The following is a 23584-nucleotide window of genomic DNA, read 5'->3' on the forward strand; positions in this document are numbered from 1 at the left end:
CCTTTGTCTCCATTCCTCTTTACATTAGCTCACCACCGCCACCAGGTGGGAAATGATATGCTTGCAACAACATTTTCCATAGCATTTTATTTACATAACATAGCCTACATACAACAGTCTATGGTTCAATGTTGAAATACTCAAGACAATATTCAACGATTATTCATTTGTTTTACCTTTTCCTTCAGTTTCAAACAATAGGTGAAATATGCCAAATGTGCATGTTAACTAAGAATCCTGTAAGGCAAGCTACTGACCACAGTCACTTACATGAAGATTAAAGAATACAATTGCATAGTTTAAAACAGTCTAACACTAAAATAAAATGTAGAAAAAATACCCCCCATACCCCATGTTTGTTTTGCTCTTCTATCGAAGAAGAAGAGCCTTCCCTGTAGCTCAGTTGGTAGGGCATGGTGTTTGCAACGCCAGGGTTGTGGGTTCGATTCCCACGGGGGGCCAGCACAGAAAAAAAAATGTATGACATGAAATGTATGCATTCACTACTATAAGTCGCTCTGGAGAAGAGCGTCTGCTAAATGACTAAAATGTAAGAGAGGGAGGGATACCCGCCACGCGTGACGTCAGCAGAGACCACTAGCTTCTTCTTCACGAAGTCTTCTCCATGTTCATCATCAGTGGCACATTCGTTATAGCCGAGGATAGAGCACCATCCAGGGGTAGGGCAGCCGAACCGAGTCCCTGCGGTAGTCATGGCGGCGCCGTTAGCCCACTTCGATGAAGACTGGCAGGATTTCAACGAATTCAAGGCGGCCTCAGGGTCGCCGAACCGACTGGACCAGCTGAACTCGAACGTTGCTGACACGGGCCTGGTGGAGGATTTCTCGGACATCGACAACAGCTTCTCGGGGGAGATATGCAGCTTCAAATCAATGGAGGACCTTGTCCACGACTTCGATGAGAAGCTGACAGTTTGCTTCCGAAATTACAACACTGAAACTGAAAATATAGCTCCCATTAAACCTATCACAGAAGATCATTTCCTCAAGGATGACGAGTGAGTGTGAATGGTGCTACTTTATTACTTTAGCATGGTTAACCTAACATCTGTTTTTGCTAAACGAGTTAGTCAGCCTACCATTGCCAAGGTTAGCCTGCTGCTAGCTAGCCATTTAAACAACAGGGTTGTTTGCTAGATAGCCACGGTTGTGTTGAATGCACGTGACACGTTAAGGTAACTTAAGAAAATCAGGACTTCAAGACAAGAGCCTTCAAAAGGTTACATTTGTATATTGTTTCTAGCACTTAGCTATAACACTAACTGACCTGTGTTTTCAATGTAGCTAGCTACCCAACTTTAGTTGGTAAACAACTTGATATTTGCATTGCATGATTTCCTAAACACACAAGTGACTTCAAAATATTAGACTACCTGTGTCTCGTGCATTAGCTATGTGCACTGTAATACATTTTCCTAATTCCGGCACTGTAGATAGTTATTGTACTGAATACTGACTTTTAAGTCATGAGTCTGTCTAAACCCAGGACAGACATGAGTCTGGGCTGTTTTCTATAGACGCACTGCTGATGAACCACATCGTCATTGTGACATTTAAACAAATGAAAACACATACATCGAGGTACATCTTTGTAATTGTTATTGAAAGGGCACGCTTCAGATGATGTGATGGACAGCGTTTATAAAACCAGTGATCTGTAGAGGACATCTGAGCTCAACCCTCCTCTTCATCCCTCAACTTGCTCTACACACGAACACACCGAGATCGTGTCTTTTGATTTTGGCAGCCTTGTATGTTGCTCTTGAGTCAGGTCCAAAGAATCTTGGGGGAAACACTGTACCCTTTTACAATAAAATGCGCTCCCATATGTAGGCCTGCACTAAACAATCCCTGTTGTCTTAGAATGGGGGTCTTTATAAAATTATAAACCAGGTTGTTCGAGCCCTGAATGCTGATTTGGCTGAAATACGTGGTATATCAGACCATATACCACCGGTATGACAAATGAGTTGTTACTGTTCTAATTACATTGGTTTATAATAGCAATAAGGCATCTCAGGGTTTGTGGTATATGGCCAATATACCACGGCTAAGGGCTGTATCCAGGCACTCTGGGATGCGTTGTGTAAGAACAGCCCTTAGCCGTGGTATATTAGCCATATACCACACCCCCTTGGGCCTTATTGCTTAAGTAACACATGCTATAACAAAGGTAGCTAGGCTATCACTATAATAAAGACTTGTGGAGATGGCAGAGGATCTGTTAGCCTGTGATGTTGGTCTATGTATGACTCATCAGCATGCTCCGACTACAGTACAGCCAGTGTCATCTCCCTAAAATGGTCTCCTGGGCTGTCTCACTCAATACAGATACAACCTTGACGATGTCAGCTCCGTTTTGGTCATAATATCAATTTCCAGGGAAAGAGTGAATTGAATTTACGCATAAATACACACACACAGAGAGAGAACATGTATACACAGTACACACAGACCTAGTTTTGCAGTGCCACTATTAGGACCAGGGTGAGGAGGATGTGTGTGAGGGAAGTGAAGGGGGGGAGTTTGGACAGAAAGAGCAGTGCACTGAGGGCAGCGGAGTCCTTTCATGAGTGAATGCCCATTTGGAGGACATGCCTTGCCTCCTAACTAGCTCTGTAGCTGGCTAATGGCCTAGCTCCATGCAGAGACACACAGCGAGGATGACAGGAAGACTGGAAGGAGTGTGTGTGTGTGTGTTATATTCCCTAATGTGCTTTTGGGAAAAGTTTCAGGATCAACTTCCCTTGGCATAGGAGGAGAGAAGCAGAACTACTCTTGAAGCTACATAGACCCACTGGGCACAGAGGCTTGTTTTATGCAGGGTGTGTGTGTTGTTGTTGAGAATAGCAATGCCATGATCAAAGGGTGACACAGACACTGGGCCAAAGCGGTTCCTGCCAGCATTGCCCCATTTTTAGGGAACCTAACCCAAAACTGTGTGTTGTTAATGGTAATAATGCTGTGTTAGTGAGAGAGTGGGGTTATGCGAATAACACATGTCTATTCATTGGAGTGTGTGGGCAGCAATCTCTCTGATGCAAAGCCTTTCTGACGTGTGGGTTCACAATGCCTATCCTCACATTGCTCGCAGCAGTCAGGGTCAGACAGACGCACACACTCATACTCGCATGTATCTTACGCAAAACATATTTTCTTCCTCGCAGCACATGCTCACTCCAATTGTGTAGCGGTATCAATGTACAAAATGGAAGAAAGGTCCATGAAAATGTATTCTGTATTTTCCTGTAGCATAAAGCAGAGCCCTTTATAAGAAAAGACTTGGACAATACATTTGGCATTGAGAAATGCTAGATTCCTGTGCTGTTAGCAGCGGGCAGAGAGATGCGAGCTGTGTCAAAGACAGAGAGAAGTGGTGTGTGGATGACAAACTACTGCCAAATAATGATGTGTCAGTGTGGACAGGTTTTTTTGTGCTGTGAATGAAAATGTTCCGTCTTTCTTCCTCCTTTCTTTCTCCCTTCCTCGTTTCTCACCCTCTTTCGACCTCACATTGTTCTCCATTAATTCTCCCCCACTTACTCTTCTCTCGTCACCCTCTCATTCTCTTCATTCCCCTCACCGTTCTTTCCCTCTCTCTCTCCCTCCCTCAGCATGTGGAATGCTCTGACCGATAACTACGGCAATGTGATGCCAGTGGACTGGAAGACCTCACACATTCGCTCCCTGCATCTCCCCACTCTCAACCTCTGTGAGCAGGGGGTAAGACGCGCGCACACACACACACACACACACACACACACACACACACACACAGTCTGCACCTCCTAGGGCTTTAATATATGGCCAAAAAATCATATCTACATTTTTTTTCAAACAATATATATCTCTATTTTTAAAAAATATGGATTTTTTTTCTTCTCGAAATAAGCTTTGTTGTACAATTTTTAAAGGTCAGATACACTGCATTTCAAACAGTCAGCAATAATGTCATGAATTGAAGGCTTGTGAAATTGTACCTAGGATTAATATAAGCCTTCCACAACTACAGGACCCACTAATAATTTAATCAAAATAGTTTCACCTGCTTTTTTTGCAATAATACATGATCTGGCATTCAAGTCTATGAAAATTCCTTTTTGTTACAAATTTGACCAGGACTGTACATAATGCACATTCACTAATAATGACTTCTTGTAGCAGGCATTATAGAAAATGTATACTGGTCTCATAAACCACCTCTCAAGCACAAGCCTACGTGCTAGTGACTAGCCAGCTAAGTTTTATATTTCAAATGTAGTCAACTTGGATCTATTTTCTAGCTAACAAGGTAGAACAGTTGAGTTGTTATGAACACACCCTTGCGTCTCCAACTGTTTGAACAGCATGCTAGCCTGTCCACTTTGTCCACATGTTGAAATCAAGTGGCCTACCTTATTTCTCAGAATGAGAACGAGATGACAATTCCTTATAGAATTGTGTTGTATGCTTATTGCAGATGTATAAAACACAGAATAGACCGCTAGTATCACAGTCTTTGGCTGAAATGCTGCTAGTGGTACGTGTTAACGCAAGGTCACGCACGACAAACTGAGCATACATTTCCCAAAGCAACGTTTATTGATGTTCCTGTTTTAGTAGTGTCTGCTCTGTGTGCAATTTGAGGAGTAGAGACATAAAAAGGGTATAGTTAGAGGGTTACTTCTCTATTACAGTAAAATAATGTCTCCGTGTGTTTCGGTGTCAATATGACCCATTCTGTTGGACCAAACCTCAAATGCAAATTTCAAGTTGAACCCGCTTGTCAGAGAGGAACAAGGGATCTCTCATTTTTGGGAGGGGCTTGGCGTGTGTGTGTGTAAATGGGAAGGTGCACTGCGCAGAAGGAGCGAAGGAGACGAGACCAAAAAGACAACATGTGGACATAAACGCTCATAAAAACAAAAAATACAGGCACTTGGAATATCGTGCTAGAATGAATTTTATATATTGCCCTAGCACCTCCCCACTCTACAGTCAGCCAAGCTGACTGCATCCCCATTTTTTGCTCTCTCTCTCCATCCATCTGTCTCTGTTTCTCTGCTCCCTCTCTCTGTGATGGACAGAAGCTGGACAACATGCCTCTTGACCTGTCTGATGATGAGGAGCTGAGGGAACAGATGGACATGCACTCCATCATCGTGTCCTGCATCAACGACGAGCCACTCTTCACCGTCGAGCAGGTACACACACACACTCACACAGACACTCGCTCTCTTTCTGTCACGTCTCAAATACACTTTACACACATACTCACAAAGCCACACCCGTAACACATAACCTTGTGTGTGTTTGTTTGTTGCAGGTGATCGAGGAGATTGAGGAGCTGATGGAAGAGTCTCCAGACCCAGAGGATGAGAGCCCGTCCCAGTCAGACCTGTCCATGCTCTCCCAAGACCTCAGCAACCTCAAACGTTCCAGCTCCAACACCAGCTATGAGGACCGTGAGTTACTCTTAACTCTCATCTAAATCCCTAACAACTCAAGTGTTAACAGCTCCTTGCAGCTACATTGCACAACCCGTACATGTATACAACTGGACAGCAGATACAGGCTCACAGTAGCATGGTTACGTAACAGACATTAGATACAACTGGGCAGCAATTGCTGCATGTTTGTTATGTGACTTGTAAATGCACATCAAATCAAGACTTAATGCAAAACATTTGTGTATGTTAGTATGCGATTACCCCCACCCCCATGTGTAAATGTAATTTGTCAAGCCCTGTTTAAGTATGTGTTGGTATGTTTGTTCTGCGTCGTCTGTCAGGCCTGCATCGTCTGTCGGTCTCCGAGCTGAGCGAGGCCTTGGAGGAGGTGGAGACGGCCATCAGGCGCTACAGTGAGGAGCTGATCCAGGCCCTGGCCCTGAGGGACGAGCTGGACTTTGAGAAGGAGGTGAAGAACAGCTTCATCTCGCTGCTCATCGACGTGCAGAACCGGCAGAAGGAGCACCGCGAGCTGCTCCGCCAGAAGAAGAAGACCAGGCCCACAGGCAGCGCTCCGAGGGCAGACAGGACACACGTTCCTGGGACGGTGAGAGAGACGGATGCATACATAGTATTGTATACATTGAAATCCATATAATGCACGTTGTGATGCAGACACGGGCGTATAGATATGTGTGTTGTGTACACTCCCTCATTCATACACGCACCACAAGGGAAGATGCATGCACTGGGAACTGTGTGGGGGGATGCACATGCATGGAAAAGCAACAAAACACACCCTGCAGGGCTGTACTAACTCCTGCCACACTCACCCTGCAGACCCTGTTGTGTCTCTCTGCCCTTACGCTTTATAATACAGTCAGCTATTTTCCAGCTAGTTCTTATGTACATGGTGACATTTTGACATGTCTTAGTAAATACCAGCTGAAAACAGGACTGTCAAATAAAGCAGCCTGGCGGTCTGACTTCACCCTGCCATTGTTTTTGTCCATTCTGAACTGTTGGACTTCCGTGTGGATAATCTGTCCTTTTCAGAACCTAAAACGATGGAGGGTTGAATCCAGCTCTATACCCCTCTCTGGTGTGCTCATGTCTTTTTGGAGGGTTTCTCATTCTTTGGTAGTTTTATCTCTCTCTCTCCCTCCTTCCGCTTCCTCCTTCTAGCTCTTCACTATGGAGGGACTCTCCACTGTCATTCAGAACGGCCTCCGTCAAACTTTCGGCAGCACAGGAGGGGACAAACAGGTGCCCCTCTCTCTCTAGCTACCTGTCCTCTTTTTTTCAGTTTCCCCCCCAACATTTGACAGTTCTTTTCTCTACAGCTTTTGCTGCTACTGTGTTCTCAACATGTCCTCTTTATTTTACCATCTTTCTTTTTCAGTTTTTCTATCAGTTTTTTAAAAACTATTTCTTAAGCCCTCTGCTGTCTTATCCTCTGGCTCATTCTGTGTCCATCAAATACAAATTAAGCAGCTCTGCTTTCATATTCTTCTCTTTTTGTGTCTCTTTTGTTTCCTATGATTTTCCTGTAATATATAATAATATATGCCATTTCGCAGACTGTTTTATCCAAAGCAACTTAGTCATGCATGCATAAATGTTTACGTATGGGTGGTCCTGTTTGTTGAACTGAGCGTTGTGTCTTGAGATTGGCAGGAACTTGATGCTGAATCATCCAATAGCGTGCTCCTTATTTCCTGCAAACAAGCGTCCTCCTATTACTATGAGTGTGCTCGTGGGAAATGGGAAGTCGTAAGTCCGACATGCTCACGTGCCTTTTTGAAGTCGGAACAATTCTTTAACCAATAAGATTGTACATTGCTAATAATAAAGTTAGCTAGCTTGCGTAACATTGCCATATGGTCAAACTAGTTACATTCTCCATATTGATAAGGTTGTAAATGTCAAACTGATTTGTTGACATCTCTTGGTTGAAAAGGTAAAAGGTCAGTGGTGAAACGTCGCAACTCGGGTAACAACATATTCTGAGTTTCCCACTTGTAATTCTGACTTGGAGGGTCATTCAGGAGCTTCTGGGAGCACTAGGAGCTTCTGATGGCACATGAACGCAGCATAATGCCCAACTGTCTCCCACCAAGCTAAATCTTACCAATGGCCTTAACTCACTCACTCATCTACAACCACGCACCAACCAGTCACAACTTACTCTGTCATTATTGGCTCAGATGACCAATGACTCTCTCGCTCTCACAAATAATCTGTTTCTTGACTTGGAACAAATGCAAGTATTGCCTGGCTACCCAAAATCCTTGCTCTGGCCAAATGATACGCCACGCCCACGGAAGTTAGTTTCTACTCCGCAATGAGTCTGGATCTGAGTGTCTCCCTGACGATTTCTAGAACGCAAACAGATTCTAACCATTCTGATTGGTCCCAGAAACCGATGGGTTGGGCAAGAGCCAGAACACACGAGTAAAGCTAGGTTTTGAAAATGTGTCATTGGCTTTGATACTCTGATTGGTTAGAGATGATCCAATCGCTGATGACTTTGTTTTGTACAACACCCCTCATTTTGACCTCACCACACATGACTTCAACGATGGCAGTCTCAGACTGAAGTATGTAGCGAACGATAGAGCTGCGGAAGAATTCAGTTTGAGTAGTCAGGCAAATACAAATGGTGATGGTAAGGTTTTCGAGTTCTTAAGTGGTTTGTAGTGTTGAAATATACGCTAAGTGGCCAGCTTATTAGGTACACCCATATAGTACCCGGTCGGACCCCCCTGCCTCCAGAACAGCCTAAATTCTTCAGGGCATGGATTCTACAAGGTGTGGTGTTCAAACGTTGCTCAATTGGTATCAAGGGACCTAACGTGAGCCAGGAAAACATTCCCCACATCATTAGACCACCAGCCTGTACCGTTGACATCAGGTAGGATGCGGCCATGGACTCATGCTGCTTACGCCAAATCCTGACTCTTCCATCATGACGCAACAAAAAACGGGATTTGTCAGACCGGGTGACGTTTTTCCACTCCTCAATTGTCCAATGTTTGTGATCGTACGCCCACTCAGGCCGCTTCTTCTTGTTTTTAGCTGATATGAGTGGAACCTGGCGTGGTTGTCTGCTGCGATAAACCATCCAAGACAAGGATCGACGAGTTGTGCGTTCCGAGAGGCTGTTCTGCAACCCACTGTTGTACTGTGCCGTTAATTGACGGTTTGTGGCCTGCATGTTAGCTTGCACGATTCTTGCCATTCTCCTTCAACCTCTCTCATCGGCCGTTTCTGAAGTACTGGAACTAGTGTGCCGGGCGCCAACGATCATACCACGCTCAGTCACTTAGGTCACTCGTTTTGCCCATTGCTAATGTTCAATGGAACAGTAACTGGATGTCTGTCTGCCTGCTTTATATAACACGCCACGGCAACGTGACTCACTGTCTGTAGGAGCAAACCATTTTTGTGAATGGGGTGGTGTACCCAATAAACTGTCCACTGAGTGTACATACCTGTTATGAGTTTTTTTTCCCCTGGTTGTCTTTTTATTAGTAATTATTCCCATAATTCTCAGTTTCTCTTGTATCATGGTGCAGTTTTTTTCTCCCTCTTCTTTGTGTTAAACCTTTTCCTTTTTCATCCCCCCTCTATCCTCTGCCTTCCCTCTCTCCTGTGTCTTGTACTCCCTCCCTCTCCTCTAGTTCTGTGTTTGTGACGTGTTTCCCTTTCTCTCAGTATCTGACCACAGTTATCCCCTATGAGAAGAAGGCTGGCTCCCCCTCTGTGGAAGACCTTCAGATCCTCACCAAGAGTGAGTACTGCTCGCAAACCACACTTGCCTGTCAACTAGCAAGTCACCATGAAAGTTGAACTGTAATGCCAGAATAGCTGTGTTATAACCATAATATTCACTCCCAAATCACTTTTATGCCTGTTCCCTGCAGTTTTGCATGCCATGAGGGAGGACAGTGAGAAGGTACCCAGCCTCCTAACAGACTACATCCTCAAAGGTACTCATTCTCTACCAGTTACAAAACTTTTACTCCTATTCAAAAGACCACACATGACGAAGTACATTCTCAAAGGTACTCAATTCCTTTGAGAAAATATTACTCCCATTCAAAACAGCGCTTTTGTCCAGATTGACTCTCTCACTACCACCTAGTGCCTGAGAAAGATACTGCAGGAAACAAGGATTAGGACATTTTGTTAGGAGGATCTACTTCCAGTGTGTACTTTGTTCCCTGAAGTGTCATACTAGGCCTGCAAGGTTGTTCTGGGCCTTCCATCTTGACCTTTACCCTCCTTGTCTCTCGTATCTGCTGCGCTACTCTCTCGCTAGCTCTGGTATGAGAGAGCTGGACGTGGAGGTTTCTGAGGCACACAGACTCACACAATCACAGACGTGTGTGTATGTGTGTCTTTGGCTATGCCGGATTAAGTGATATGACATGCTATTCTATAAAATCCTTTCTCTGTAATTAATATTACCTAATTAAGCTAAGCATGTAAATGTAATTAACTAGAAAGTCGGGGCACCACGAAAGAGTGTTTATAGAGCTGTTATCTTCCGAATAAACTCTTAAAGACCTAGTAATATTTTACATCAATAGCAGTCAATATTAATCGTCACCTTATTTCAGTCTCATCTGAAAGTTGTAAATTCTTGGTTATCTTCACGAACCCTGGCTAACAAGTTGAATCAGCAATACAAAATTGGGTTTAATTATTTACTTACTAAATACCTAACTAATCACACAGAATTACATATACACAGAATGTCATACAGAAAATGTCCCTGGTGGACGGAACCTGTATGATGGCTTGTTAGACAACGAGAGGGGGTTGGGCTTGAATGAAAGAGCGGGAAGACTTGAGGGACAAAGGGAGAAGCTAAGCTTTCATAAATACAGTATCTTATGCATTCTAAATTACCGCCCATTTGGAAAAGGAAAATGCAATAAATATTTACTCTGAGCTGCGCTTCGGTAGGTTGGTCGTAGATGCTGGCCGTGTTGGCCAACAGAGAACTTCCTGTCCTCGGAAGAATGTCTCTGGTGGTAAATTGGATACGTTGTAGTATCTTCGTTGTGTGTTAGACTGGATACGTTGTCCGTCCTTTCCTAGCCCGCGTTTACAGCTGCTGTTGCTAACTCAACGGCTAGGATGACTCACTTCTTAAGTGAATAAGAGTTCAAAGTTTATACCATTCACAACCAAAGCTCACGCTGAGTTTGGCTTAGTTCTGTAGTTGACATGTTAGTCCGTTTTAAGGTATGGACCGGCATCCTATCGTCCTCGGAACAGGAGGTTACATTTTCGTCAAGGGCTTATATAGTGGAGGGAGAGAAGGGTGTGTTTCATAGTTTATAACCCATGTCTCTTCACAGGGGTGGGCCACTGATTGAGCAGGGCTCTAACCTTATGAAAACCCAATTTTCTCTCATTTGGAAGCTAAAATTACATTTAATCTTTTCACAAATAGTTTCATTTAAATTGAACAACAATTCCATGTGAATCTGATAACTATAATGTGTAGACTTTCCCAGATACAATTTGTCGTCCTGTCATCAGTCATAATGTCTCAGATGACAACCGAACAGACATCATATTCATTAAGTACCAACGCATATTTTCAACTGGTTCTATTACCGAAATATGTTTCCTTTCCCCCCACTTGTTTGATGTTCCCGGACTCTCTATGTTTAACAAAGGCTATTCAAGAGTCCTTCAGTAGAGTCCGAGAGAGAGGGGGAAGGGAGAAAGGTATTTATGGGGGGGTCATAAACCTTACCCATAGGCCAACGTCATGACAGTCCCCCCATGTTGGGTTCAATCTTGCGATTAACCTGCATGCTGCAAACCAGCATAAAAATGACCGTGGGTTGTCCTGGTTGTGGACCATCGTTGTGGTCCCCATCTGGTGGTCGACCCGGGTAGGGTTTCTGCGAATAAAGAAGTCCGCTCCATGGCTGGGCAGCAGATGTCCAGTTGGTGATCGCTGTTGCAGTCTCCCCTCTGGTGGTCGACCTGGGTAGGGTCTCTACAAATGAAGAAGTCCATTCCATGGCTTGGCAGCGGATGTCCGGATTGGGATTGCTGTTCCGGGACCCGTCGTCTGGTCGTCTAGACTGGAAGATCTGGGCAATAACTTAGGCAGATGTTAACAATGCACACACACTCATGAAATATATCATTACATTTCCTCCCAAATGAGCGGCATTGTGGCACTAACTGATGGTTGTATGGGGGAGTTGTTTATGGCTGTATCACTTTCTATGTGCCGAAGAAAATGAAACAATAAACAAAACAAAATATAGTCATGCCACCTTAATCATCTAATTGGACTGTATTCTATCTACGTCCATGGTCTTGGCAAAATGACCCTATCATGGCGTTGTCTAATGTCATATCGAGGGCTTTCCTAATTTGCGGGGTGTTGCTTTGGGTACTATCCTAAGTTGATAACTATATGATAAGTCTACAGCTGTAAGGCACTAGTTTTGGGCAGTCTACAGGGATGACCTATGGACCTCTGAGAAGAAACTGGTGAGTGCTGTAGTGTTAAAGGCCTCAAAATAAATGTTCAACTTTACTAAGGCTGGTATTTTGCCCGGACACTTAAGTGATCCTAGCATAAATCCTAATTGGATGTTCTGTTGTGCATGTGTGTTTATGCTTACGCAAGAGCACATGTCAAGGGAAGGAAACCAAGTATCCTGGCAGATTACAACTTGTTCAGAATGAGTCTGACGTAGTCAGGTAATTTTCAGGTCAATGTCTGGAGGTCAGTCAGAATTGGTGTTGAGGGAGTCTGTAGTGGTTTTACTACCAGTCACTGTCTTCCACTATTGTAGTGGCGGTAGGTATGAAGAAGTCTACTTCATAGATATGTTAACCTCACGACGGAAGTACTCTAAGTATTAGACCAGTCGTACGTGGTGTGATCATGGTTCATGACTTCTAATAACTTTTCTCCTGGACGGAGGGTTCTATTTATTAGTGGCGTGTGTTAACCATTGGAAGAGTGCAATGGAGATTCCCTTCCCTGTGTTGCACTCTGAGTGATTCCTATGTCGCTATTATCAATAGCAATTTAACTTGTGAGGTTACTAATCCTCTTACTGAGTGTTGCTGGACGGACTGGTACTGGTATTCAAGGGGTCCAGTTGTCCTACCGATTTGTTATGAAATGTTATCCTACAGGAATACATGATTAGAGCATTTTACTAGTTGTCTTGTAGTGGCTACTACATATGGCAAGGAATTATTGTTGCCATTTGTTTTGGAGGTGGACAAGTCCACTGGACTTCCTTTACGACCAGTGTGGTACACCTCATGTATTATCTTAGATGTGTTCTAAGATAATCCCCGTCTAGGGGCCTGTCTGCTCCTCACTGTTCTTAACTTCTATGGGCTAGGTGGGACGTGACCGTCCCACCTGCGGGACACACTATTCAACAGCCAGTGAAATAGCATGGCGCGAAATACAAAACAGCAAAAATCTCATAGTTGATTGTTTGAGAAAATGAAATTATGTTACACCATTTTAAAGATAAACTTCTCGTTAATCTAACCACATTGTCCGATTTCAAAAAGGCTTTACGTCGAAAGCATCAAATTAGATTACGTTAGGACATAAACTTCACAAGAAAAACCACACAGCCATTTTCCAAGCAAGGACATGCATCACAAAAACCAAAAATACAGCTAAAATATTCACTAACCTTTTGATGATCTTCATCAGATGGCACTCATAGACTTCATGTTACACAATACATGTATGTTTTGCTCGATAAAGTTCATATTTATATCCAAAAAACCCATTTTACATTGGCTCGTGATGTTCAGAAAATATTTTGCCTCCAAAACTGCCGGTGAATCAGCACAACAATTTACAAAAATACTCATCATAAACGTTGATAAAATATTAAACTGTTATTCAAAGAATTATAGATAAACATCTCCTTATTGCAACCGCTGTGACAGATTTCAAAAAAACTTCACGGGGAAAGCACACTTTGCAATAATCTGAGTACTTCGCTCAGAAAAATACATTACTGAATACAGATACCCGCCATTTTGGAGTCATCTAAAATCATAAATAGCATTATAAATATTCACTTACCTTTTGATGATCTTCATCAGAAGGCACTTCCAGGAATCCCAGGTCCACAATAAATGTTGTTTTTGTTCGATAAAGTCCATAATTTATGTCCAAATACCTCCTTGTTGTTTGTGCGTTCAGTAAGCTACTCCAAATGTAGGAATCGCGCCGAAAAGTCTAAAAAAGTTATATTTACGTTTGTAGAAACATGTCAAACGTTGTATAGCATCAATCTTTAGGGCCTTTTTAACATAAAACTTCAATAATATTCCAACCGGACGATTCCAATATCTTGAAAAACCTTATGGAACACAGCTACCTCATCACGTGAGTGCGCGCCAATGAACTCATGTCATTTTCTGAGTCGCCAACTTCCCGGCCTTCTTGTTCGCTCTCTGTTCACTGCAAAAGCCTGAAACAAGGTTCTAAAGACTGTTGACATCTAGTGGAAGCCTTAGGAAGTGCAAAATTAACCCTAAGTCACTGTGTGTTTGTTAGGCAATGACTTGAAAAGACTACAAGCATCAGATTTCCCACTTCCTGGTTGGATTTTTCTCAGGTTTTTGCCTGCCATATGAGTTCTGTTATACTCACAGACATCATTCTGTTTTAGATACTTCAGAGTGTTTTCTATCCAAATATACTAATAATATGCAAATATTCGACTCTGGGCCCGAGTATTAGGCAGTTTACTCTGGGCACGCTTTTCATCCGAAATTGAAAATACTGCCCCCTATACCTTAAAAAGTTAAAGGGGAGTTTACAACTAGATTTGATTTATGCTCTGGCGGCCTCGTACGGTGTTGTTCGTAGTTTCGACCCCCCCCCCCCCCAGCCTCGATAAGGCTCATCATGGGTCTGGGCTACTATTCCCCCCCTTTATTTCTCGGGACCCCCCCCCCCACCAGCGGGTGGTGTTGGTATCCGAGGCACAAACGAAAAGTTCGGACCCTATATACGAGTTGTCAGTGGGCGCGTTATTATGAGAATGGCTGTAACCTTTCAACCAAATCTCCTGGTGTTTGTGCTTCAACACCCTCAGTGGCTGTCGAGGTCTGTCAGTCACCTCCGCGTGTGGCAACCTCTTCAGTACCTGCAAACTGAGACGAGGATATTGGTCTGTGATATCGCAGTGTTTCACCAGTGGGAGTCATCGGGTCAGTTGCTGGACTGACGCCATTAGTGTCATTGTAAGGGTTGACAGTCCCCCACAAAGCGGAAGGTGTATCATCGGAAGCAGAATATACTCTGCGCATCAATATTTTTCTTGCTGAGACGGCCGCAGTGCTTGTGGAAGTGTCCGAAGGGCAAGAGAAGTTCATCTTAACTACCGTATTGCACGACTGCAAGGTGGAGGGAAGTTGCTCATTCACAGAGACAGCTGGCTCGAAATCATGAAAAGAATGGTCAATCAGATTGGTTGATGGAATATGTCGAGATATCGTAATATCTCCTTGGATCGGATTCTGCACCAAGAGGTTTCTAAACGTCTTTTTCCCAAGGGGTGCTTTTGACAGACCCCTCGTGAATGACTGCGTTGTAGCTAGCATCAGTGTGGTCGGTGGAGAAGGCACTGTAGCCTGTGACCATACCTGGTTGGTTACCAATCCATCAATGGGAGTAACCGATCCATCAAGTCTGCTCCCAGTAGTAGGGGTACAGTTTCGAGGCTGGTAACATACACAGGGTGAACGAGCAAGACGTCCTGGAAGTGTAGTTTCAGCATGACTCTCAATGTGAGAGGCGAGGTAGTCTGAGTGACACCTCGACGTGTAGTGTCGCATCGTTCCACTTTTAACCAACGTTTAGTTGGCTTCAAAGCTCTTTTGAGATCATCGAACAATGTTTGAGAGATGAGTGATATTGTCGCACCCGAATCAATTAGCCCATGATAAGTTAAGCAGTCCTCCAGGACTGTTTCCAGGTATGGTCGTTTCGATTCGTGTTTAGTGGACATATTCTCCACAAAGTGGAGTGGTCGTTCTCAATGACGTGATGTAATTTCTTTTCCAAGGTGGAAGCAGATCAACTTTTCAGATTTTGAGTGGGCTTGGCTTTAATGAAGCGTTCGACCTTTTTCTTCGCAACCTTTGTATCAGAGTCTATAGACAAAGCCCGTGGGCTTGTTTCTTGATCAAGCGGGCCCCGGATAGGGTCTCGTGAGAGCGGGAGAGATTAAAATTTTAACGTCCTTGCCATGGGTGTTAATTCCTGTGGACCTGGTGTCCGGTAATTCCCTGTCTAGTCCTTGTGACTTTTACCCTTTTCTCAAATGTTTCTCGCTTTAGTTCTTCACGTAGTAGAACTTCTGGAGAACATTGGTCTACGTTTTGATCGTCCTTCAACCCTTTGTTACCCTTGTGCTCTGACACTTCGTGTGGGTTGGGTGCAGGAACGTAGCGAACAGGTCAATTGTAGCATTTGTCATTTTGAAGGCAACGTACTTTACAGTTATTTTGACCGCGGCGGTTATTGGTTTCGTGGTAGAAACCGTTGTTGTGCATCATCTCTCAATGCTCCAATACCTGATAATGCACCCTCTAACTGGAGTGAGTGCTCCTGGTCAAACTTCAAAACCGAGTGGTCAGGGCTCTTAGCATTGCGAGCTTTTCATGCCTCAAAAGCTGTGCTTGCGAGCTCTCTGAGTTGTAAGATGGGCAAGCCAATGTGGGCTGCAGGGCCCAAGTAGTTAATGAAGGTGGGATACATGTTTGACAGGAACATTTGTTTGAATGGAAACAGCTCTTCCATTCCTGTTTCAGTGAGTAGGCCAAAGTAAGCTGAACGAAGCCTATGATGGTAATCTTGTGGGTGTTCGTTCCGAGCTTGTTTGACCGTGTTAGCCAGTGAGCTATCGTGTTTGCGAGTCGCAGAACCACTGAATTCTAATTTCAAAGCTGTGGCAAGTTTAGCGTAGTCAACGCTACGTGTTGCTGTTGTAGGCGAATGAACCTCGTCACGTGTCTATTCGACGTTCGCTTCAACAGGTAAACCCTGTCAGAACCCATAGCATTCGGGTAGCCACCCAACGCGTCCTCTGTCAGCTAGGAACGTCTCAGTATCGTTTGGCTGACCTGGAACGGGGTCAAAGGTGGGGAAATTCCTGACGAGTTTGTCAAGGTATTCCACATCAAGCGGGCGGAGAGGGCTGGCTTCATCCTGTGGGGAAATTGGGGCCGAAAGGCCAAGAGGAGAAGCCGAGCTTTGGCTTTGTTGGCCAAGAGGCGCCATATTACTCACTGCCGAATGGCCAAGAGGAGAAGACTGAGGGACACGTGATGGAGGCAATGTCTGAAACCTATCGTCTTCACTCCTTTAAGTACCGGACTCCGGTTGCTTGGATGGATAGTCATGCTGTAGAGCATGACCATTCTGGACTTCCTCCAGATCATACCTAAGGGTGGTATTCTGCTGCATTGCAGAGTCCACTTGAGCGCTTAGAGTACTGATTTTGGACACATGAGTGTCGCACTTGCTCCTTTCGGTCTCAAACTTATCTGTCGTGCTTTGCAGATAGAGGTCTTGAGTACGGAGCGAGAGATTCAGTGATGAGATTTCTTCCGCTTGCTTGGAAATCAATATTTCCATCTTCATCACCCGAGTTCTCTCAACATTCATTTGGTCAGCGACTTCAATGAGTTCTGCTGATTTGTCATCCAACTTAGTCATTGTGTTCATCAACTGATCGTCTTTGGACTGCAGAATTTGGAGTAGAACATTGTTACCTTGAGCAACGTTCAACAAAACTGCCTGCATGTTATCAAATTGCGCGCTCCTGTTTGTAGATAACTCAACAGATTTATCTTGTTTGGAGTGGACTACATCGTATTTAGATTTGGCTAAATAGAGTTGTTCCTGGAGACAACGATTTTGTTGAAGAGTTTGTGCTCGTTCATCGTCATAAGTATTTGCAATTACTTTTAATTGTTCAGATTTCAAACGCAGTTCCTCGACTAGCAGAATGTTTTAATTTCCTTCGTTTGTCAGTTGCTCAGTTCTCTTCACCTGTGCCCTCATGTTAGCCATGTCTTGCACGTGCTTCAGCTGTGCACTGTGGTATTGGACCGATGCCAACCTTTGATGGCGATACGTAAGTGCTAAAGTGGAGCGAACCGTCACAAAGCCTGTATTTGATGTTTGATTTTGGAGAGAGTTCGCAATTTCGTCTTTTTCGCTAATGGTATAATTAGGGTTGGTATCGCTGCTGAGGTCAGAGATCAATCCTTTTATGGGTGGAGGTTCACTAATTAGTGGAGGAGTGGTGACCACCTCCTTTGATAGCTTGCACATTATTAGAAAAATTTAGAGGAAAAATTTTCCTATTCTTTCAAAGTTTGGGTTTGGAATTCATTGGAAGCTGCAAAGACGAGTTTAATCTATTTATAGATGTTGACGAACCCTCAGTACTGTACCAGTAATGTGGAAGTTGGACGTGAATGAATTTGCAAAAGCAAATTGAATTCATTAATCAATGTCAATGATTAATCCTACCTGGGTAGGCTATCTGGGTATTAAACTTGAATTAACCTGAGAGATTGCTTCATCCAGGTTAATATGAGAAGTTTAAAAGTGTCTCATTTGATTGGAAGAATATTAAGGTATGTTCAAACTTATTAAATTGAATGAGACAATAATCCATACAATCTCCATTGATTGGATATCATAAGTGTAAACAGTAGATCAAATGAACTTTCGCCACTATGGTACACTTCTCCCTTGGGCCGAAGCCAAATGGGATTCCCGCTGGGGCGGGACTTCTGTCAGTACTGGATTACTGAATGGGTTTTGCAAAAACCAAATTTTACTGATTGATCAATTTGAATGATAAATCAAACCAGTATAGGCTATTTGGGAATTAAACTTTAATTAACCTGAGAGGTTTATTCATTTAGGTTAATGTGGAAAAAGTTTACAATGTCTCATTTAGAAAACTCATCAATTTGGATATTATTTAGAAGATCCGCTTGAGAATGTAATTCTGGCAATTTCACTTATTAGTTCAATTGAATAAGACATCGATATCCGTCTGGATATCATAAGTAACGACTTGAGTGTCACCTGACTAATTCTTCTTAAAGGAAAGTACTGGTGACTCTTCAGAGGTCCCTGATTGCACACGCTGAAATCAAACGGAAGTACCCAGGGCGGGACTTCCGTTCCGCAAGGCGGAGGAATTACAATGTGGCACTAGACAAAATGGCTGTTTTCCCTTTGTTAGCTTAGCATCTCGTGCAAGCTTATTCTACTTTTTACGCTTTCAGCATAACATAGGATTCCCTTTGGAAGGGAAAGGTTTTACTTATAACTATTATGTTCAAACCCTTTTCTGCGTTATTTTGACGATGTTTTAACCGGAATGCGCCGTGGTCTACTCGCGTAGAAACGCGAGAGAGACAGAGAGAGAATTATCTCTGGTCAAGCTAATATCTCAATTTCAATCGGCTGGCCTTTTGTCCTCGCTGGAGAAATTAATAATGACCGAGCCTACACGCGTCTGAAACGCGCGAGGCAGAAATAGCCCTGCGTTTGGCCAAACACTCTATTTCTCAGATAGCTTTATCAGCCCTCATACAGAAATGTATAGCTTACACTACCCACTGACTACGTCAGAGCACAACACGGAGGCATTTCTCCAGAGCGCACACGCACCAATAATTCCTGTCTCCAACTCCCATAATGTATATAATGAACTTGGTATATTATGTAATCTGCTTTTCAATTTTATATTGGCTGAATCAAAATGAAAGCGTCATCCTATTTTAGATTCCTCGCACGGGGGGCTCCAATTATGTCGTTTCTTTGGCTATGCCGGATTAAGTGATATGACTTGCTATTCTATAAAATCCTTTCTCTGTAATTAATATTACCTAATTAAGCTAATCATGTAAATGTAATTAACTAGAAAGTCGGGGCACCACGAAAGAGTGTTTATAGAGCTGTTATCTTCCGAATAAACTCTTAAAGACCTAGTAATATTTTACATCAATAGCAGTCAATATTAATCGTCACCTTATTTCAGTCTCATCTGAAAGTTGTAAATTCTTGGTTATCTTCACGAACCCTGGCTAACAAGTTGAATCAGCAATACAAAATTGGGTTTAATTATTTATTTACTAAATACCTAACTAATCACACAGAATTACATATACACGTTGTCCATCCTTTCCTAGCCCACGTTTACAGCTGCTGTTGGTAACTCAACGGCTAGGATGACTCACTTCTTTAGTGAATAAGAGTTCAAAGTTCATACCATTCACAACCAAAGCTCACGCTGAGGTTGGCTTAGTTCTATAGTTGACATGTTAGTTGTTTTTTTTTACGTATGGACCTTTGTCGGAACAGGAGGTTAAATTTTCGTCAAGGGCTTATATAGTGGAGGGAGAGAAGGGTGTGTTTCATAGATTATAACCCATGTCTCTTCACAGGGGCGGGCCACTGATTGAGCAGGGCTCTAACCTTATGAAGACCCAATTTTCTCTAATTTGGAAGCTAAAATTACATTTCATCTTTTCACAAATAGTTTATTTAATTGCATTTAAATTGAATAACTATAATGTGTAGACTTTCCCAGATACAGTTTGTTGTCCTGTCATCAGTCATAATGTCTCAGATGACAACCGAACTGACATCATATACATTAAATACCAACGCATATTTTCAACTGGTTCTATTACCGAAATATGGTTCCTTTCCCCCCCACTTGTTTGATGTTCCCAGACTCTCTATGTTTAACAAAGTCTATTCAAGAGTCCTTCAGTAGACAGAGAGATAGGGAAGGGAGAAAGGTATTTAGGGGGGGGGGTCATAAACCTTACCCACAGGCCAACGTCATGAGATCGATATAGATATATATATTTATCTACCCACCCAGTGTCAAGAGCCCTCTCACACACCTCCTTCCAGACGACACCCTTCAATGGGTTTGTGCTGTATACTCTGCCGTGCTTGTGACTATAGTGTACACTCTCTTACCCTCTGTCTTACACGCACTCCCTCCTAGACTCTCACACTCTTGCTCACTCCCACTTCCTGCCAAGCTTCTAGCACTATAGAGTTGTTCACGTGAGTGCTGTCCTGTCCACCTAAGTGAATCACTCTCTTCTTTCTCTTTCGCAGACCTCTCATCCCTTCTTAGTTGCTCTCCTCCCTGTGCGATGAATCCTCTTATACGCACATTTTCATTTGGTGGATCATTTATTGGTTGACAGCTGTTTTCTGTGTATTCTTGTCCCTGCAGTGCTGTGTCCCACATAGACCTAGTGGAGGAGCACCCTGTTCTAGAACATTCTGACGGAACACTCAGGAGCTGCAGATTTCTGGAACCTACCAATGGAAGGAGAGCCCCCCACCCCTCTAAGGTGGACTCTTCCTGTTGGAGTTCCCCCCCCCCCACCTCTTTTCCCTTGACTTATGAGATTCACATTTTAATACATGATGTTTTACCTTACCTTTTTACGTGTAATTTTTAAGTGTGTTTTTAATGTTCTAATGCTATAATCTCACATTCGTTTTGTCTTCTCTGCATGTTAGTCTCTGTTAGCCTGTTGGCAGTATTACTCTCCATTGTCTAAAGTGGCTTTCTGTACTTATTTCCTATCCTCTGTTTGCACTAATGTAAAAGAACTTGAGAGGAAAAACTAATTCCTGTCTCTACATTCACCGGCCTGTCTTTTCACATCAGTAAGAAATAGGGTGAGGAGACAAGGAGAAGTCACTTGACCGTTGGAATGCAGCTTTCTTCTGTTAGACTGGCCAGTGCCCTCTGACAGGGGTATATAGGAGGGATGGGCAAATAAGGCTTCTTGAACCTCTATGGGTGGGATCAGTCATGAAGTCCAATGGGAGCTCTCCACTTTATCAGAGACATCCTATGGGTCAGAGCAATTAATGATTGACAGACTATGGTATTAGTGGGATTCAGAAGCCTTGTTTTTTTTTCCTTCTCTTTTACGTTTCATAAACCCTGTCAGTGTGTCTTTGCATGCTGGTACATAGGATTAGGGAGCTACACCAGTGAAATGTTATAAATCATTATTTTGTATACTACAATGTGAAATTGCACAAATAGAAAATGTATTTTTAAGTGATAACTTTTTGAAAAAGGGAAAAAATAATGACAGAAGTTAGAAGGTAACCCGAAAGAACAAGCTTGTACAGCTTTTTATTTTTCGGTAGTTTCAGAGAAATTAGGGACTTTTTGCTGCCAGTAGTGTGGCCACTTATTATGACATCACCATTGTTATGTAAACAATAGCTGTCAACCTCTGACCCCTCCTAGTTACATTATGACATCACCCTGTAAACTTGCCTGCCTCATACCTCACCTCTTAGTATGTACTGAAAGTTCATGGTTACTTGAGTATTTCAATGGATATAACATTAATATTAGGATGTTGAAATAATGGTGAAATTGCTGTGAGTTGATCCTACCATGTTGTTTTTAAAACCAATAACTCTTTGATGTTGTGTTGAGGATCAAGTGATGACGTAACCAGTCGGTGATCTGTTGTCCAGTGGATGTAGCAACAGTAGTAGAACACTAAATCGTTGTATGTGCTTATGGAGACAATGTAACGGAGGTAGGGAGTTTTCTGTTCAAAGACAGGAGGGATCCTTCAAACACCAACATTTCAAAAAACCTCTTGTCTACATCCACAACCGCCAACCTTCATCAGCACTATCTGTCATAGCAACGCTATGCTTGGTACGCCACAATCCTGTCAAATTGTCAGCAGGTAACTAAGCTCAGTGCACAATAATTGCAGTCGCACACAAACCGATCAGGTCCAATCTATCACTACTCTACACGCGGAGCAGTGGTTCCACAGTAGTAGAGGATTATGGATCGCGTTAGGATGAAGAGTGCCGATGTTGTTACTCCATGCTTGGGGGATAATGTTTTAACATTAGCAATCCCAGCATCCTGCAGCTTGAGTAGCCATGTAGTAGGTTTTGTCAGTCCTAGGCCTGAGTAGTAGTATAATAACATCAGTGATTGATAAGGCTACACATAAGTATAGGCTAGAACCTAAGTGGTTGTTGTAGCATCAGCGTGTAGTCGCTCTATAGTAAAACTACTGTTGTAGTAACTGCTGGACGAAGTATTTAGAAGCCGCCTGACACCTATAGACAGCAACTAGACATCCCAGGTAAGAAGTCCACGGTAGTGCCAGTTCTGTCCTCGCTATTAGAAGTCGAATCATGGTGTCTAATGGAACCTTTTCCCTGGATCAAAGTGTCGTGACGAGGTAATGGGTTTCAGTTGAATGTCTCCAAAGAGAAATTTATTCAGTAAGGGAAGCCAGCAGACCTCTTTCAATTGTAGCAAGCTTCAAAAGCATTCACAGCCCCTAGCATGTGCTGCATGCATTTGTATCTACTTTTACTTCAGATAAATCAAATGAATGGTAAGCAATAATGTCACACTAAAGGAATCCTTAGCATTGAACCACATTGCAATGAGAAAGTTAAGCCGAACTGAAATGTATACTAGCTTGGGTGGGGTTTGGACTCCTTGAAACTGGAGTCAAATTGAGTAGTATAATTTGGGTTGTCTTGGAGCGGCATGGTGTTGTCACGGAGATCAGAGGAGGTTATTGACTCTGAAGCTCTGCCCCTCGTTGCCTGGTCCCTCTATTTTAGCAAACATATCAGTGTATATCCACACGTAAGAGAATTATATTTATATAAACACAAGCAACAAAAAAGGCTGCCTTTGTAAATGCCTGAAATTTTGTATATATAATCTACTCATTTATTTTTAATGCACTATACTTCTTCCCCCATTTGGGTTTTTTATGTTTACTTGTCTTGTTGTCATGTGGTACGACAGTACATTAATTTATTCGGTAAGTGTTTTTGTTTTGTAACCATATTATTGACTAGTGGTTCAAACTTTTTGGGCCAGAATTGTATTTGGAGCTCATTTCAAATAAAATGATGATATGTTGACTATACTTTGGTGTCATGCTATTGGTTTGTAGGGTGCATCCATGATCAATAGTAGGTATTAAATCACCTTTTTACTCATAAGTTACAATCAAAAA

At 42.9% G+C, this 23584-nt stretch overlaps 1 protein-coding gene across 2 annotated transcripts; it reads left to right on the forward strand.

Moving 5' to 3' along the window:
- The first annotated feature begins 502 nt into the window (after positions 1–502).
- On the forward strand, positions 503–23494 carry LOC115174695 (fasciculation and elongation protein zeta-2). Of its 2 annotated transcripts, XM_029733478.1 has the most exons (9): positions 503–1018; positions 3635–3743; positions 5087–5203; positions 5326–5464; positions 5791–6056; positions 6635–6715; positions 9167–9242; positions 9376–9441; positions 20776–23494. In XM_029733478.1, the coding sequence occupies exons 1-9, from the start codon at positions 714–716 to the stop codon at positions 20790–20792; spliced, it is 1176 nt and encodes a 391-aa protein (XP_029589338.1). In that variant the 5' UTR covers positions 503–713; the 3' UTR covers positions 20793–23494. The 2 variants fall into 2 exon arrangements, with proteins under 2 accessions (XP_029589338.1, XP_029589339.1); XM_029733479.1 differs by lacking the exon at positions 6635–6715 and having other exon boundaries at positions 506–1018.
- Positions 23495–23584: the final 90 nt, after the last annotated feature.

This window comes from Salmo trutta, chromosome 35 (assembly GCF_901001165.1).
Source record: "Salmo trutta chromosome 35, fSalTru1.1, whole genome shotgun sequence".
NCBI classification, from domain to species: domain Eukaryota; kingdom Metazoa; phylum Chordata; class Actinopteri; order Salmoniformes; family Salmonidae; genus Salmo; species Salmo trutta.

Coding starts and splice junctions, on each gene's coding strand:
- LOC115174695 (XM_029733478.1), top strand. CDS start 714: ATGGCGGCGCCGTTAGCCCACTTCGATGAAGACTGGCAGGATTTCAAC. Junction 6,057..6,634: donor GGACACACGTTCCTGGGACG/GTGAGAGAGACG, acceptor TCCTCCTTCTAG/CTCTTCACTATGGAGGGACT. Junction 9,243..9,375: donor CCTTCAGATCCTCACCAAGA/GTGAGTACTGCT, acceptor TGTTCCCTGCAG/TTTTGCATGCCATGAGGGAG.